General features: G+C 47.3%; 2 protein-coding genes across 2 annotated transcripts; one reads left to right on the forward strand and one right to left on the reverse strand.

The window, feature by feature from the left end:
• Positions 1–58: 58 nt before the first annotated feature.
• On the forward strand, positions 59–5,679 carry naa20 (N-alpha-acetyltransferase 20, NatB catalytic subunit). The gene is made up of 6 exons (XM_041975385.1): positions 59–186; positions 2,624–2,648; positions 2,907–2,997; positions 3,529–3,664; positions 3,734–3,879; positions 5,387–5,679. Exons 1-6 carry the CDS (start codon positions 134–136, stop codon positions 5,470–5,472), a joined length of 537 nt encoding a protein of 178 aa, XP_041831319.1. The 5' UTR covers positions 59–133; the 3' UTR covers positions 5,473–5,679.
• A 102-nt stretch (positions 5,680–5,781) lies between these two features.
• On the reverse strand, positions 5,782–17,594 carry crnkl1 (crooked neck pre-mRNA splicing factor 1). Its single transcript, XM_041975384.1, has 14 exons — positions 17,424–17,594; positions 15,962–16,114; positions 15,763–15,854; positions 15,447–15,605; positions 14,784–14,950; positions 11,628–11,806; positions 11,379–11,549; positions 11,110–11,301; positions 10,965–11,024; positions 9,841–9,921; positions 9,511–9,750; positions 8,648–8,749; positions 6,274–6,522; positions 5,782–6,185 (listed from the first exon to the last, which is right to left on the reverse strand). The coding sequence occupies exons 1-14, from the start codon at positions 17,469–17,471 to the stop codon at positions 5,862–5,864; spliced, it is 2,217 nt and encodes a 738-aa protein (XP_041831318.1). The 5' UTR covers positions 17,472–17,594; the 3' UTR covers positions 5,782–5,861.
• Positions 17,595–17,617: the final 23 nt, after the last annotated feature.

A 17,617-nucleotide genomic window follows, 5' to 3' on the forward strand; every position in this document is an offset into this window, starting at 1 on the left:
GAGTTGACGTAAGACGTAATGGGCTGGCGCGGCCGCCGCGGCGTCTGCTGGGGGCGCGCCTTGCTTTCTGCTCGCTTCAGAGCGACCTCTTCTTCTTCTGTGTCGGGGTGAAAGGTCACAGCAAAGAGCCGACATGACGACGCTGCGGCCGTTTACTTGCGACGATCTCTTTAAATTCAACAACATGTGAGTAAATCAGGATATTTTAAGCACACAAGTTGTTTTTAATGTTATTACTCCGATCTGACGCGCTAGCATGACGCTGCAGGAGTGAAGCACGTGTCTGATAGCAGCGTTAGCATCCAGATCGATCATATGAACGAAACAAATATGATCAATAAAGTAACTTAGAGCAGCAGAGAGACGGTTTGGTCTGATAACTGTATGTCCGCTGGAGTCGCTGGAAGACGGAGATGTTGGTAGAAGACGGAGATGTTGTTAAGATGGAGATGTTGGTAGAAGACGGAGATGGTGGTAGAAGATGGAGATGGTGGTAGAAGACTGAGATGGTGTTAAGATGGAGATGTTGGTAGGAGACGGAGATGGTGGTAGAAGACGGAGATGTTGTTAAGATGGAGATGGTGGTAGAAGACGGAGATGTTGTTAAGAAGGAGATGTTGGTAGAAGATGGAGATGGTGGTAGAAGACGGAGATGTTGTTAAGATGGAGATGGTGGTAGAAGACGGAGATGTTGTTAAGAAGGAGATGTTGGTAGAAGATGGAGATGTTGGTAGAAGACGGAGATGTTGGTAGAAGATGGAGATGGTGGTAGAAGACGGAGATGGTAGAAGATGGAGATGGTGGTAGAAGACGGAGATGGTAGAAGATGGAGATGGTGGTAGAAGATGGAGATGGTGGTAGAAGAAGGAGATGGTGGTAGAAGACGGAGATGGTGGTAGAAGATGGAGATGTTGGTAGAAGACGGAGATGGTGTTAAGATGGAGATGTTGGTAGGAGACGGAGATGGTGTTAAGATGGAGATGTTGGTAGAAGACGGAGATGGTGGTAGAAGACGGAGATGGTGGTAGAAGACGGAGATGGTGGTAGAAGAAGGAGATGGTGGTAGAAGACGGAGATGTTGTTAAGATGGAGATGTTGGTAGAAGACGGAGATGTTGTTAAGATGGAGATGGTGGTAGAAGACGGAGATGGTGTTAAGATGGAGATGTTGGTAGGAGACGGAGATGTTGTTAAGATGGAGATGGTGGTAGAAGACGGAGATGTTGTTAAGATGGAGATGGTGGTAGAAGACGGAGATGGTGGTAGAATTCGGAGATGTTGTTAGAAGACGGAGATGTTGGTAGAAGATGGAGATGTTGGTAGAAGACGGAGATGTTGGTAGAAGACGGAGATGGTGGTAGAAGAAGGAGATGGTGGTAGAAGACGGAGATGTTGTTAAGATGGAGATGTTGGTAGAAGATGGAGATGGTGGTAGAAGACGGAGATGGTGGTAGAAGAAGGAGATGGTGGTAGAAGACGGAGATGTTGTTAAGATGGAGATGTTGGCAGAAGATGGAGATGGTGGTAGAAGAAGGAGATGTTGTTAAGACGGAGATGTTGTTAGAAGACGGAGATGTTGGTAGAAGATGGAGATGGTGGTAGAAGAAGGAGATGGTGGTAGAAGACGGAGATGGTGGTAGAAGACGGAGGTGTTGGTAGAAGACGGAGGTGTTGGTAGAAGAAGGAGATGGTGGTAGAAGATGGAGATGTTGGTAGAAGATGGAGATGGTGGTAGAAGATGGAGATGTTGGTAGAAGACGGAGATGGCGGTAGAAGACGGAGATGTTGGTAGAAGAAGGAGATGGTGGTAGAAGATGGAGATGTTGGTAGAAGATGGAGATGGTGGTAGAAGACGGAGATGTTGGTAGAAGACGGAGATGGCGGTAGAAGACGGAGATGTTGGTAGAAGAAGGAGATGGTGGTAGAAGATGGAGATGGTGGTAGAAGACGGAGATGGTGGTAGAAGACGGAGGTGTCGGTAGAAGACGGAGGTGTCGGTAGAAGACGGAGATGGCGGTAGAAGACGGAGATGTTGGTAGAAGAAGGAGATGGTGGTAGAAGATGGAGATGTCGGTAGAAGACGGAGATGTCGGTAGAAGACGGAGGTGTCGGTAGAAGACGGAGATGTCGGTAGAAGACGGAGATGTCGGTAGAAGACGGAGATGTCGGTAGAAGAAGGAGATGGTGGTAGAAGATGGAGATGTTGGTAGAAGAAGGAGATGGTGGTAGAAGATGGAGATGTTGGTAGAAGATGGAGATGTTGGTAGAAGATGGAGATGTTGGTAGAAGAAGGAGATGGTGGTAGAAGACGGAGATGTTGGTAGAAGAAGGAGATGGTGGTAGAAGATGGAGATGTTGGTAGAAGAAGGAGATGGTGGTAGAAGACGGAGATGTTGGTAGAAGAAGGAGATGGTGGTAGAAGATGGAGATGTTGGTAGAAGAAGGAGATGGTGGTAGAAGATGGAGATGTTGGTAGAAGAAGGAGATGGCGGTAGAAGACGGAGATGTTGGTAGAAGAAGGAGATGGTGGTAGAAGACGGTGAATCTAATTAAGAGTTCTCTGCGTAACAGTAAATCCAGTTATCCTGCATAGTTGAATATTAACATTTTGTTTTATTCCACAGAAATCTGGACCCTCTGACTGAAACCGTATCCTTCCTCATGTTGGTGGTGATGGTACCGGGTTTACTTTCCATGCTTTCGTAGGATGATCAGATAAACATATGTACTCAGTCTTCATCGTATTTGTTGACATATCAGATTCATTTCAGGACCAGCCAGTCCACCTTCCTCTGGATTAGGACTGAACGGAAACTCTGGTACTTTGTCACATTAATGAATAAATCTTCCATCGTAACCTTTTTCCAGCATGAAACGTCTGGTTTTCCTGAACCCGTTCCAACCCAGTATGGAATCCCGTTCTACCTGCAGTACCTGGCTCACTGGCCGGAGTACTTCATCGTCGCCGAGGCTCCTGGCAGCGAGCTGATGGGCTACAGTGAGTCCTCCTCTTAGTTCAGATAAACACACGTGTACATGCTGCAGAACCGGGTCACGCTTACTCCCTCTGTAATGTTACAGCCGTGTTTACTATCCAGCGTCGGGTGGAGCTGGATTGTGTGAATCCAGAACCGCGCCTAGAAACCGTGCTGAACCCCATCCTACAGATCCTAAATAACGTGTTAATCCAGCATGCGGAGTCCAGAGCAGCAGGTCAGTCCACTGATGAGGAATCCCACGCGTTGTGGATCAGCTGATCATCACGCTCAGCTGATCAGCTGAGCGTGATGATCAGCTGACTGTAAAAGTTCCTCCTCAGGCTGATGGAGAAGAAGGGAAACGCGTTTCTATGGAGTTTGAGGTGAAAGCGTGTTTGCGTTAGCTAACGTTTGTTACAGGCTTAACGTGTCGCCGTTTCCAGGCAATGAAGGTAAACTCCAGGAAGATGTTCTCGTGCACCTAAACGTGCACAGACAGGCCGATAGGTGGAGGTTAGCCCTGCAGACCAACTCTTCCTCTTTTCCTACAGTCATGGGGAAGGCGGAGGGCTCGGTGGCGAGGGAGGAGTGGCACGGCCACGTCACCGCTCTGTCGGTGGCGCCGGAGTTCAGACGGCTTGGCCTCGCCGCCAAACTCATGGAGATGCTGGAGGAGATCTCAGAGAGGTGCGTCTCCCCGTCTTACACCAGACACTCGTCTCCTCACAGCGACCTAAAGGCTGTTTCGTCCCGCAGGAAGGGAGGATTCTTCGTGGATCTGTTCGTACGGGTTTCCAACCAAGTGGCAGTAAACATGTACAAACGTCTCGGCTACAGCGTCTACAGGACGGTGATCGAGTACTACTCAGCCAGCAACGGGGAGCCGGACGAGGACGCTTACGGTACGTAGCAGCGATCTCACTCAGGTCGGCTTCATTACAAAGAAACAAGAATCCAAATTGGTTTCACTGGATTTTAGAGGAGTCTGGGAGCACAGGTACGGCTCAGTGGGACGTCCTGAAGAGCCGGGGTGTAAACCAGCTGGTCGGCCGTAGAAACCACTGCCTGAAAGTCCAGTTAGAGCAGAAGGTTTTCATGTTCTTTAATAAACCGTTCACACCAAAGCACGGTGAGACGCATCTTTACACGGCTCTCTGATTGGATGGTGACAAATCAAACTGTCCAATCAGAGAGCAGACGGCTTCCCGTCGCCGCACCGCTGCCGGCTCTTAAAGGGGAAATTAAAGTAAAATTATTTACTAGACTGAGTCTCATTATCAGTAATTACAGAACAAACACGACAAATATAAACGCAGAAGAAAAATGGGGCCGTTTTATCTTTCGTGGTGAGGCGCCGCCATCTTGGAGGACTATAAACTGTGACGTCACCGGGTTTCTGTGGAGGTCTGTTGCCGTGGTGACCTCTGGCTGAGGGCAGATAGGTGTGTCACCGTGGTGACCTCTGGCTGAGGGAGGATAGGTCTGTCGCCGTGGTGACCTCTGGCTGAGGGAGGATAGGTCTGTCGCCGTGGTGACCTCTGGCTGAGGGAGGATAGGTCTGTCGCCGTGGTGACCTCTGGCTGAGGGAGGATAGGTCTGTCGCCGTGGTGACCTCTGGCTGAGGGAGAAGACAAATGATGTGGAAGAAGAGTGGAGCTTCAACATTGACGAAGGCGCGAGTACGTCTGTTACAAACGCAGCAGCGGCTACCCTGGAACCCACGCACCTGGAGGCCGGCTGGAGGAGAGGGACCAGGTGGAGGAATGGGACTGGGTGGAGGAGAGAGTGGTGGTCTGCAGAGACAGTGTGAAGCTGCTGCTGGAGTCTGGGACTGAATGATTTGGTTGGTGTTAGAGTGAGACGTCTGTCGCTAATACACAATCTTTGGTTGTTGGCGTCACGGCGCCTCGTCTCTGCAGCAACACTTCTCCGTGTGTTCTTGAAGTTACTACGTCAGGTTCCCTCCATCTGTGTGAGGGGCATCTACGTCGGCAGAGAGAGGAAAGAGAGCCAGCAGCTCCTGGACTGAACCACATCGCTCTCAGAAACGGTCACTGCCAGCGCCGTCTGCTCTCTGATTGGACAGTTTGATTTGTCAGCATCCAATCAGAGAGCCGTGTAAAGATGCGTCTCACCGTGCTTTGGTGTGAACGGTTTATTAAAGAACTTTCTCCACACATGAAAACCTTCTGCTCTAACTGGACTTTCAGGCAGTGGTTTCTACGGCCGACCTGCTGCGGTCAGGAGGAGGTCAGAGATTCAGAGAAACCTGCATCAGACCAGTATGCAGACTGGTACACTAGAAGCTGCTGCAGCCCAGGAGGACTGTGGTCTCCTCAGGATCAGGATTTCTCTTCTAGCCACAGGCCTCATGAAGCTACTGAAACTGGTTTTTCTGTCTCCCTGCAGATATGAGGAAAGCTCTGTCCCGAGACACAGAGAAGAAGTCCATCATCCCCCTGCCGCATCCCGTCCGACCCGAGGACATAGAGTAGCAGGACGTGGCCCCGGCCTCCCTCCACGTCCTGCTCGGTTTGGTCCTACGGGGTCGCAGTCCAGCAGGTCTCCATGTTTCCTGCTCCAACACGCCAGACTCAAATTAAAACGCCGTGAGGAACTCCACCCATGGAGACCTGCTGGATGGTGGTCCTCATAGGACCAAACCGCAGCCCTGCAGTACACGTCTAAACCGCCACACTGACCAAGTGGGGCCACGCAGACCCGGGGGGGCCACGCAGACCTGGGGGGGGGGGGGGGGGGGGGGGGGGGGGGGTCATGGAACAACAAACAAGATACTTCAAATCTTCTAAATAAAAAAAACTTTATTTTCTGACTTTCTCATCAGGAGCTTCATGAATAAACGGGATGAAAAATGTCACCAAGTCTACTTTTTCTCATCTTCACTGCTCTGCTTTTTCTGTCCATCATCATCATCTTCAATGGCAACGCTTTCACTGCTGCTGCTGTCGTCCCCATTGTCCTGCTCCGTCTCAGTCATCCTGCTGGACGTGTTTTCAGCTGCAGCTTCCTCAGCAGACGCCGACGTGGCGTCCTCGACCACCTGACTCTTCTCTGGCAGCTTCTCGCCGTCGTCCTGGACCTGCTGCTTCTTCCACATCTTGGCCATGGCCAGCAGTTTGAGGTTGGGCTGGTTAGCGGCGTCCTCAGGGAAGATGTAGTCGTAGTACTCCTCCCAGCCTGCGTCCGACTGACGGGACAGAGAAGGTTTACAGGTTTACAGCTCAGACGGACATTTATGGGCGTGAACATGAGCCCCAGCAGGACGTTCTACCTACCCCGTCCTCGGCCGTCAGCTTCCTCCTCTTCTTCACCTTCTCGGGCAGCAGCTTCCTGACCCGCTCTCTACTGCTCTCAGAGCCAAACTCCTTTTCAAAGTCCCTCCAGGACTCCAGCAGCATCAGACGCTCCTCCTTCTCCTCGCAGCTTCTCAAGCTCTTGTTGGCCTCCTCGTAGATCTGCCGGCACTTCTGCAGCCGCTCGCCGTCCTCGATGGACAGCTCGAACTTAGCATAACTGATCCAGACCTGCACGAGTCCAGATGGTTGGTGGACACGTTGGTGATTCAGTGAGTCAAAGACAAAGCTGCTGCCATTTAAAACAAAGACCACATGAAGACCAGGTTCCAATAAATCTAAATCTGGGAATGTTTGACCCTTAAAACGGACTTTTACTTATTCTGAACCAGCTATTAATCCCAGTATAAACCAGTCTGTAGCAGCTGTTAATCCCAGTATAAACCAGTCTGTAGCAGCTGTTAATCCCAGTATAAACCAGTCTGTAGCAGCTTTTAATACCAGTATAAACCAGTCTGTAGCAGCTTTTAATCCCAGTATAAACCAGTCTGTAGCAGCTGTTAATTCCAGTATAAACCAGTCTGTAGCAGCTGTTAATCCCAGTATAAACCAGTCTGTAGCAGCTATTAATCCCAGTATAAACCAGTCTGTAGCAGCTATTAATCCCAGTATAAACCAGTCTGTAGCAGCTATTAATCCCAGTATAAACCAGTCTGTAGCAGCTGTTAATCCCAGTATAAACCAGTCTGTAGCAGCTGTTAATCCCAGTATAAACCAGTCTGTAGCAGCTGTTAATTCCAGTATAAACCAGTCTGTAGCAGCTGTTAATCCCAGTATAAACCAGTCTGTAGCAGCTTTTAATCCCAGTATAAACCAGTCTGTAGAAGCTTTTAATCCCAGTATAAACCAGTCTGTAGAAGCTTTTAATCCCAGTATAAACCAGTCTGTAGCAGCTGTTAATCCCAGTATAAACCAGTCTGTAGCAGCTGTTAATTCCAGTATAAACCAGTCTGTAGCAGCTGTTAATCCCAGTATAAACCAGTCTGTAGCAGCTGTTAATCCCAGTATAAACCAGTCTGTAGCAGCTTTTAATCCCAGTATAAACCAGTCTGTAGAAGCTTTTAATCCCAGTATAAACCAGTCTGTAGAAGCTTTTAATCCCAGTATAAACCAGTCTGTAGAAGCTTTTAATCCCAGTATAAACCAGTCTGTAGCAGCTGTTAATCCCAGTATAAACCAGTCTGTAGCAGCTTTTAATCCCAGTATAAACCAGTCTGTAGCAGCTTTTAATCCCAGTATAAACCAGTCTGTAACAGCTTTTAATCCCAGTATAAACCAGTCTGTAGCAGCTTTTAATCTCAGTATAAACCAGTCTGTAACAGCTTTTAATCCCAGTATAAACCAGTCTGTAGCAGCTTTTAATCCCAGTATAAACCAGTCTGTAGCAGCTTTTAATCCCAGTATAAACCAGTCTGTAACAGCTTTTAATCCCAGTATAAACCAGTCTGTAGCAGCTTTTAATCTCAGTATAAACCAGTCTGTAACAGCTTTTAATCCCAGTATAAACCAGTCTGTAACAGCTTTTAATCCCAGTATAAACCAGTCTGTAGCAGCTTTTAATCCCAGTATAAACCAGTCTGTAACAGCTTTTAATCCCAGTATAAACCAGTCTGTAGCAGCTTTTAATCCCAGTATAAACCAGTCTGTAGCAGCTTTTAATCCCAGTAATAACCAGTCTGTAGCAGCTTTTAATCCCAGTATAAACCAGTCTGTAACAGCTTTTAATCCCAGTATAAACCAGTCTGTAACGGCTTTTAATCCCAGTATAAACCAGTCTGTAACAGCTTTTAATCCCAGTATAAACCAGCCTGTAGCAGCTTTTCATCCCAGTATAAACCAGTCTGTAGCAGCTTTTAATCCCAGTATAAACCAGTCTGTAACAGCTTTTAATCCCAGTATAAACCAGTCTGCAGAGATGGTGTTTCCAGTATTAGGTTTGAGGTTATGAGGTAAAATGATGTAACATGAAAGGATCAGTAGATTTAGCAGCATGATGGACGTTACCGTCAATCTAAGCTCTCTGATTGGTGGAAAGTCTGACAGGAAGTGGCTTCATCATCATGTCCAGGTCTAAATAGAGGTCTCTTAGCAACATAGTAGTGATGGTGATGTTTTTATGGTGAAATGTGATAAATAATGCTGTTATCATGGATTATTGTGGATTTACCAGATAGAGTCTCTGAATAAAACTACATCTAGTGGCTGGATTGTAAACCTCCTGGACGGATAGAAACCTGGAAAACCTTGTAGAGGAGACTGAGCTGTGGGAGGTGGAGGTTTGAGGGCGGAGTCTCACCTTGACGTGCTGGGTACGCTGCAGCAGCCTCTTGTAAAGGTCTCTCGTCTTCTCAAACTCTTCTTGTTCGATCTCAAAGTCGATGTAGGACTTCCACAGAACCTGCAGGAAGAGCAGCTCACTGAAATAACACCAGTCACAGACTGGAGCACACAGAGCCTGGTCCCAGAGCTGGGTTCCAGACGCTGGTCCCAGAGCCGGGTTCCAGACGCTGGTCCCAGAGCCTTGTCCAAGGGCCGGGTCCCAGAGCCGGGTTCAGTACTGAGCAGGATTTTCTTAAACTGGTTTCTGTCTATTCATACCAGTGTCCGTGTCCTCAGAAACCCAGCAGGGAGACTGAGAATGGAAAGAAGACCGGCTCACCTGTGTGCAGGTGGAGACATGACGTGACCTAATTACGTTACAATGGGGATAAGATGGCTAAAACCAGGCTGCCTTTACAAAAAATGGGCTAAATCTAAACCAGGTCTAGAGGACAGGGGACCTGGATCCCTGCTGCTGGGATCTGGTGCAGAATAGAAAATATAAATAAGATTGAAATATAAAATAACTGATAGAAAAAATATATCCGATATTAACTGAGTAACTATAGAAAATAAACTTGGTCTTCTGGGGGGGCGGGTTGCTGTCAGGGCGCCCCTCCTGTAACGGCTGGGGAAACTCTGGGTTTCCCAAGCTTCTGAGAGCAGGGTGTGGTCCAGAAGAAAACATTTGTTAAAGAGAAAACTCATCATAAATATAAATTTAGTTTACTTCAATCGAGTCTTTCTATGCTGATGATGTTCAGTTTTAGAGGAGAACCATTGGCTTATAAATCGTACATCGGGATGAGGAATCCGCTAGAGGCCGGATCCCAGCCCTACCTCCGGCATGTCCAGCCGCGGCTGTCCGATGGCCAGCTCAAAGATGGCCCGAGCTCTGTCCACGTCTCCCAGGATGGTCTCCAGCTCGGCAAACTTGATCCAGGTGGTGCAGTTCTCCGGACTGAACTCCAGATACTTCTCGTACAGCTTCCTGCAGCGGTCGAACTCCCGCAGCTGCAGCTCCAACTCGATGTAGCCTTTCAGCAGTTTGTTCTTGGGACATTTTCCAATGGCCGAGCCCTGAGAGGACAGGTTGCCCCATGTGATTCCATCCTAAGCTGCTAATTGGTGCTCGCTGGAGCCATTCAACTCTACAGGTCTGGACCTTACCATCACCTTTCTGGCTCCCTGCAGGTTCTTCTGACGGATCTCAAACTGAGCGTAGAGCAGCCAAATTTTAGCAAAGGTGAACTGGAATACAGCAAACACACGGCAGTTAGGTACATAACAGCACCAGGGGTGTCCAACATACGGCCTGGGGACCAAAACCGGCCCTCCAGAGGGTCCAATCTGGTCCTGCAGGATGAATCTGGTAAATATAAAAATAACATAGAAGATATTAACTTTCATATTTTAATTAACTAATATTCCAATAAAAGTAACTGTTATATTAAAACTAACTAATATACTAAAGGTGGGGCCGTCAAAAATAATTCGGCAGTAACTACTTTATATAATCATTTGCGTTAATTTTTTAACACAATTAACGCATGTGCAGTATAACGAGCCCGGTACACCGTCATTTCTCGCTGGTCTTCTCTGTGTCTGCTCCTCCTCTCATGCTCCTGGAAATCATGACAGCTGTTGGTGATCAGCTGATCAGGCAGGTGAGAAGGAGGAAGCCAGAGGAAACTTTGCCTTTTCTAGGAAACTACAAAAGGCAAAGTTCTCGATTTACTGGTCGATCTACGTTCCCACCCTCACCTATGGTCACAAGATTTGAGTAGTGAGCTCTGGATGAGCTGGTGAATGTTGTCACGGACAGGGAAGTCTGGGTTTCCCTACTTAGGCAGCTGCCCCCGAGACCTGACCCTGGATAAGGGTATACCATGGATGGATGTTCTGGTGTGAGATCTGGGGAACAGGTGGAGTATCTGAACTTCTTATGTAAAGCGATTGAGAAGGGATGGGGTGGCATCTCCCCGCTCCTTTCGGATGGGGCGGGGTGGCATCTCCCCGCTCCTTTCGGATGGGGCGGGGTGGCATCTCCCCGCTCCTTTCGAGGATTAAGGATTTGCATCTATTCTATCGAGTGTGAGTGTGTAACTGAGCTAAAATATAGTAGAAACTTGCCTTTTTCTCTATAAATTTCAGGTTGTTAACCACATTTTGTTAATGTCAACATCTGTATGACGTTCCTGTTTTCATGATTTCTTGGTTTGCTGGTTTTTGACTGTTCTGGTCCAACTGGAGACCAGATTGTGGGACCTGAACATGGGTTTAAAAAAAAGTACCTTCTTGTGAGGGATCAGGTCCAGACATGCCTGGTAAACCTGCCTCGTTCTCTCAGGATCCTGCGGGAGAAGGAAAGTATTAGCCTTAGAGGAGCAGATGGATGTATAGCAGATTACTCCACGTGGACTCTGTCCAGTCACCCACCTTGACCTCCAGCTCCTCATACAGGGAGTAGTTGATCCACAGGTAGATGTATCTCCTCCAGTGTCTCTTCTCCTGTATGGGGGGGATGTTTGCGATGGCTCTCTCGTAAACTTCTCGAACGGTGTCCACGTCAGTGTCGCTCTCCACCAGGCGAAGGTAATCAAACCAGGCGTCGTAGTTGTGTGGGTTGGCCTGGAGAAAAAGAGATGTTTGATTTTAGGGGTTCGGTGTTCTGGTGTTTCCTCTCATGTCCCAAGTGTTTCCAGAACCTTGACTTCCTCTTCATATTGGAATCGGCGTTTGCTAACGATGACGTCCTCGATTCCCCTCCGGTCTCCAAACTTCTTCTCAAACATGGTGTAGTTCTTGAAGAGCTCCTGTGCCTGGTGTTTGGGAATCCTGTCCAGCGCGTACTTGTAGATCACCCGGACACGCTCAAACTGGGAGAAGACAGGACAGAGATGAAGCTGGATGGCTGGAGGATGAAGCTCCTGTGGAAAAGTCCTGGCTGCTCTCACCTCCTTCTGCGTCTCCTCAAACCGGGCGAAGGCCACGAAGAGGTTTTCATCCACATGCTCCTCCCCGAAGAACTCCACCGCCCTCTCGTAGACCTTCCTGCTGTGAGCGATGTAGCCGTGCTTCTCCTCGAAGCGAGCGTACTTGATCCAGTTCTTTACTTCAGGGTGAACGATGACGAGTTCAGAGAAGTCAAGGAATTCTTCCTGTGAAACTCAGTGATATGCTCAGAGAAAACAATAAGACAATAATATTTAAGCAGAGAAAGTACTGCAGTATTTTTTAAGTGTGGTGGTTCAGATACGAGTTTGTTCTGTGTGAGGACAAAGTCCTGAAGCAAGGTTTACTAACCAAACAGCCGTTTTTACCTCCGGTCCCACCGAGCAAACAGTTTAGAGCTGAAAAACGTACTCGACTCTTAAAAGGAACAGAATAAATAAAACTGCCAACATTTAGCTTTTAATGTGTCACAAGAAAGAAAAGCCGACACTGTGCACCACACGGCTACAACACAGCGCCATCTGCTGGCCGTCATCATAAACCACGAGTCTGCTGGAGCAGGACCAGTTCGCTCAGTCCAGATGTTTGTCATCATGTTTCTCTCTGTGTGGAGGGACACGTCTCTAATGTCAGGCAGGTCCAAGAAAACGTCCTATTCTCCCCGAGCTGCAGCACAAGTCACGTTCAGGGACTTGATGACTTCTTTAAAGAACCCCCATGCTGCAGACCACCACATCTGGTTCACAGCCATGCATCCTCATTCTGTGGACAGTCAGTGAGCGAGCTGATGGTCCAAGCAACCAGTTGCTGGTCCACGCCAGCCTTCTCCATCTACCCCGCAGCAGTAATGGCTGGATGGTGTTTAAAGAACTGGAAAAGTCAAAGAACATGACTCTCACAGGGCTCCCAGGGGACTCCAGGTGAGACAGGGCCCGATGCTTCAGGTAGACGATGGCATCATCCACCCCGATGCCAGGTCGGTAGGCGAGCTGCAAAGGGTCCACCGTAGAGCTCACCTGGGTGCAAAGGTGGCCAAGGATGATTCTCTCCATTCATCAAGGGGCGGCGTGGCTCGGTGGGTAGAGCGGTCGTCTTGTAGCCTGAGGGTTGCCGGTTCGATCCTCAGCCTGTGAAGCTCATGTCGAGGTGTCCCTGAGCAAGACATCGAATCCCAAATTGCTCCTGATGGGTTGTGGTTGAGTGCCTAGCACGGCAGCTTCCGCCATCAGTGTGTGAATGTGTGTGTGATGTAAAGCACTTTGGGCATCATTCCAGGTACAGAACAGCGCCGTTTAAATACAGACAGTTTACCACATGAGCGGTCAGGGCGACGGGTCTGTAGTGGTTTGGTTCCCTAGGGTGGGCTATTTTGGGAACTGGAACCAAGCAGGACGTCCACAAAACCAGGACCTCAAGTTGAACAAGTGCAGGACCACATCACTGAGCTGGTCTGAGCACCCTGGACCTGAGGGCATCTGGACCTGTGGCTTTCCTGGCTGTGGTCTTCTTTAGCTCCTTTCTTACCTGGTCAGTGGTGAGGGCGGGTATGAGTGTTTTAATCACTGTGCAGCAGGGTGGACACATCACACAGATGCCCAGCTGGTAAACATGGCTTTTATCTTCGTCTCCTTTCACGGCGCTTGAGACCAGCTCTGCAGCCCCTTCGATTCCTTCTTATCTCAGCTAGACTCTCTGGTTTTTGGCATGGAGTAGTCCACTGCACCGAGGGCTAACAGCTGCTGCCGGGTGGAAACACAACAGCCACTGTTGGAGGGATGTCCCAAGCCAGGCACCAACAACTCCAAAAGTAGAATAAAAGTAGTTTCATGGGTGTTTGAGAAAGCAAAAAAAAACACACAAACAAAAAAGAAAAAAACAACAACACACAAACAAAAACAAACAAAAAAAAAAAAAACACAAACAAAAAAAAAAACACAAACAAAAAAAAACCAAAAAAAAAACACACAAACAAAAAAGAAAAAAAAAAAAACACACAAACAAAAAAGAAAAAAAAAAAACACACAAACAATAGGAGAAAGTACTAGAAACACTGAAATAAGAGAAACAAAAGACATCTTCAGGTCGGGACTTTTCTCCAAATGCTGTGTGTTTGTTCTGGAAATGTTTTTAAACTTTACAAATGGCGCATATAGCTGAACCAGCATGGTTGCTAACGTACGTGAATAAATTTTCCTCCGGGGTCTCTGAGGAAGAAACGGTGCGTAAGCCATCTTGGAATGGGAATAAAGCGCGTTCAGAGGTGGAAGCTTTAGCGCTGCTGTGTGGGAGTAACGGAGGATGGAAGAGGAAAAAATGCTTATTTTTACTGTATATAACACTGCGGAACATGTGGACGTTATCTGGTCAAAGACAAAGTTCCACAGCTTTTAGTACAGACTCGTCCTCCCACGAGGAATCTGGGTCACACAACTCTGTCCCACTGTCTTTAAACTCAGCTCTTCTTCTGTGGTGGAGCGTTTCTTTTGGGATGTCATTTTATCCAGAAGTAGATAAAAAGTGGAGGAAAACTGCAAACCGGAGGGTCCCTGCAGAAATATGGAAATACAGTAAATACTTGCTGTAAATCAGGCTAGAAGGGTTGCTCTCCTCCTAACTCCGCCTCCCATCAGCTGATTTCCATGATTGACCCTCATTTTAGTCCTGTGAGCCAGCAGAATTAGGGTGTCGCCATGGTTACGTCCATCTCACCAAGCATCACCATTGAGGGAACTGTCTGGACACAGAGTGACCCACACCAGTCTTCGTCCAATCAGATCATGTAACCGGGCAGGAAACAGACGCTGGAGGAAACGTTCCAGTAAACGTGGTTTTATCACGGTGGACAGACGTCAGGGAGGCTGGACAGCAAAGTTAGGACAGAATTCATGATGATGAAGCAGAATTTAGCTTCTTCTGGTTCAGTGAACTCTGGTTGGAGATGATCCAGTTTAGATGTGGCTGGTCTACGTGCCGCGGGGGGAACGGGATCCTCACGGGCTTCGGTGGTGGCAGAAATGGTTTTAATCAGCTTTTAGCTGAGTCAGGACTTTCTGTGGATCCCACAGATTTATATGTACACAAAAGACCTGATGCTAGACCCCGTCGGAGCCTAACAGGGAAAGCCGCCACGAACGAGCTAAACACCAGCAAAAGGATATATTTCTCATAGATTATGCGCGCTTTGTCCACTTCTTTGTAGCGCAGCTCAAAGTTGATGTAGGAGTGCCAGGCTTGCTCGTCGGGCTCCCACTCCATCCAGCGCTCAAACACCTGCCGGCAGCCGGCCACGTTCCCCAGCATCTCCTCCATGTAGGTGTACTTATACCTGAGAGAGCAGACAGGTGGGCAACCTGAAGGATGCTGAATAAAACACCACACACCTGGATGGTCCCTGTCCAGCACACACAGGTACTCACATACTAAACCTACGTCCAGAAGATCAGACATAAATACTTTTACTGGAGTTTTACATGCTGAGTTTTCAGACCAACAAGATCAGATCTTTCTACTTCTGCTCCAGTCTGTGGACCAGATGCTCTCTGAATCAACATTTAGTGGCTGGATTGTAAACCTCCTGGACGGATAGAAACCTGGAAAACTTCATAGATCAGCTAAAGGGTTAAATATCCATCACAGTTTACCACAGAGCTACACACCACCGCTGCTGGTGGAGGAGAGAGACCTCAGAGACCTGCTGGAGGTTTAAGGGTTAATGTGATCACAAGCATCAGCTAAAGCACTTTTAATAAACATGAATCTATTTTCTCCTCCCAGCACCTGAACATCGTGTGGAGCAGAGAAGAAGAAAGTCAGAACTGTACCAGAACTGGTTGACTCGAGGGAGGATGGTTATGGCTCGGTCCCAGATGTTGCGGGCGTGGTTCACCTGCCGGCTCTTCATCTCCATCTCGGCGTACTTCAGCCACAGCGTGATGTTGCGGTGATCCACGTCCAGCGCACGCTCGTAAATGGAGCGAGCCCTGAAACATCGAGCCAGATTTAGGGTTTAAAACATTTCAATTTACCCCAAACGTCCAATGAGAAGACTTCCTCCAGCTAACCAAACGATGATAAATAATAACAGAGCTCAGCTCAGACGATGCCGGCGAGCTGGCCGTGGACGGCGGATTCTGATACCTCTGGATTTCCTTCAGGCTTTCTTCCCATTGTGCGTATTTAATCCAGTTACTGATGATGGTGCGATTCTTTCTGATGTTGTCCTCAAACCCCTGCAAGAAAACCAGATCACACGCGGGTCAGAAGTTTGATTAAACGGCAGAAGTTCAGACCAGTGTGCTTCAATCTGGAACACGAGCAGGATGAAGGCTGGACGTACCTTCCTCTTCTTCAGCTTGTAATCATTCAGCTCCTCCTTATCAGTGATCTTCTGTTTGGGTGGGGGTGGGAGAAGCTCGAGTTCCCTTTCTTTGGCTTCTCTCAGCAGCTGCTCGGCGGTGATCTGCACCTCTGCAGGAGCTTTATTCTTCACCTTGAACACATCATCATCATCATTTCAAATGTTGTCGTGTAGTGTGTTAAAATATTGTGTAAATGTCCTGAAACAGCACAAACCACTGTCATGTAAATGTACTTATTCAGATATAAACCAGCCACTTCAACAACAACTTCATGTGTAAAACCTGATGCTGGCGACGTAGCGCCACGGTGGAGCGTTCTGGGGTTCGTGTTTGAGGGACTTGTTGCTCCCGTCTCATCGTTTCATGGAATAATTCCATGTTTTATGCTCACATGTTCCAAATAAACATTCATTCATTGTTGAGGAATTCACGGATAAAAGAAGAAAAATATAACCTTAAGATTAGTTGTGCTTTAAATAATCTCTGGGAAAAAATGAGAAGAAGAAACAGTAGATGAAGAAAAAGAAGGAGGAGGAGGAGGCAGCCAAGTAGGCCAGGGGCCTGAGACCTGCTGGTTCCTGTTAATCTGAGATTTGGTTGCATGTATGTTAACAGCAAAAGAACAAACAGATAATTAGACATAGAAGCTGCAGCCAGCAGCTCCTGCTTCACAGTAATCTAGAGAGTGTTTACCAACCAGCTTCAGCTTGTTTCCTCCATAACTCGCTACAGCTACACGTCGCTCGTCATGTGCTCCATTTATTTTATTTACATGACCAGGTAACCTCAATTATGCTGATATCTACTACTTTACCATTTTATTTAAGATGTCGAGGAAAAAAAGTTTTCGTTAAGTTCTGACTAAATTAGTCATCAGATTCAAAACTAAACTGAAGAAGTCTGATATAAAAAATATTTTAGGGTCAAAATTGCAGAAAGTTGCTGTTTCCAGTCCGATAAAATTTCATTATTAGAGGGTTTTCTTCATACACAGACACACACACACACACACACATATATATATATATATATATATATATATAATTAAATTAATTATCTAAGTCTATCTCAGGAAATATTGCAGACATTACAGATTATATAAATACACTTTAATAAAAATGTCCCGCTTATTTGGTGTAAATTACAAAGCAGGAAACTTCCAGCGTCATCAGACGTTTCTCAAACAGCTCCTGTTAGCATGGCCACGAAGAGTTACCTTGCTACATGGATTCGCATGCAGATAATCTTACACGTGAAAAGTAATGCTTTAAATCGTGTTTTCTTCTAATTTAACAGTTAAAAGGTTAAGACCTGGAATTGGCTGAAATATCACAGGAGTACCATCAGTCATAACTTCGCTCCATTTAAGTTTAGCGCTCCAGTTAGCATTAGCTTAGCCGCGGTTAGCAGTCCGCTTTAAAATACGCTAGTTTTCTTTACCTTCGCCACTTTTGGTATCCGCTGTTTGCCGGCAGCAGTGGACGCCATGACGCTGATGGCTTGCTCCAAACAATTACTCTAAAAATAAAACCTGAGGGGTTCAGAAAACAACCACAGGAAAAAAGCACAACAAAACGTTTCAGTTTTATCCTGTGTGAGCCACCATGACAGTACCCACAATACATTGCGGTTTC

The sequence above is a fragment of the Melanotaenia boesemani genome, chromosome 22 (assembly GCF_017639745.1).
Source record: "Melanotaenia boesemani isolate fMelBoe1 chromosome 22, fMelBoe1.pri, whole genome shotgun sequence".
NCBI classification, from domain to species: Eukaryota; Metazoa; Chordata; class Actinopteri; order Atheriniformes; family Melanotaeniidae; genus Melanotaenia; species Melanotaenia boesemani.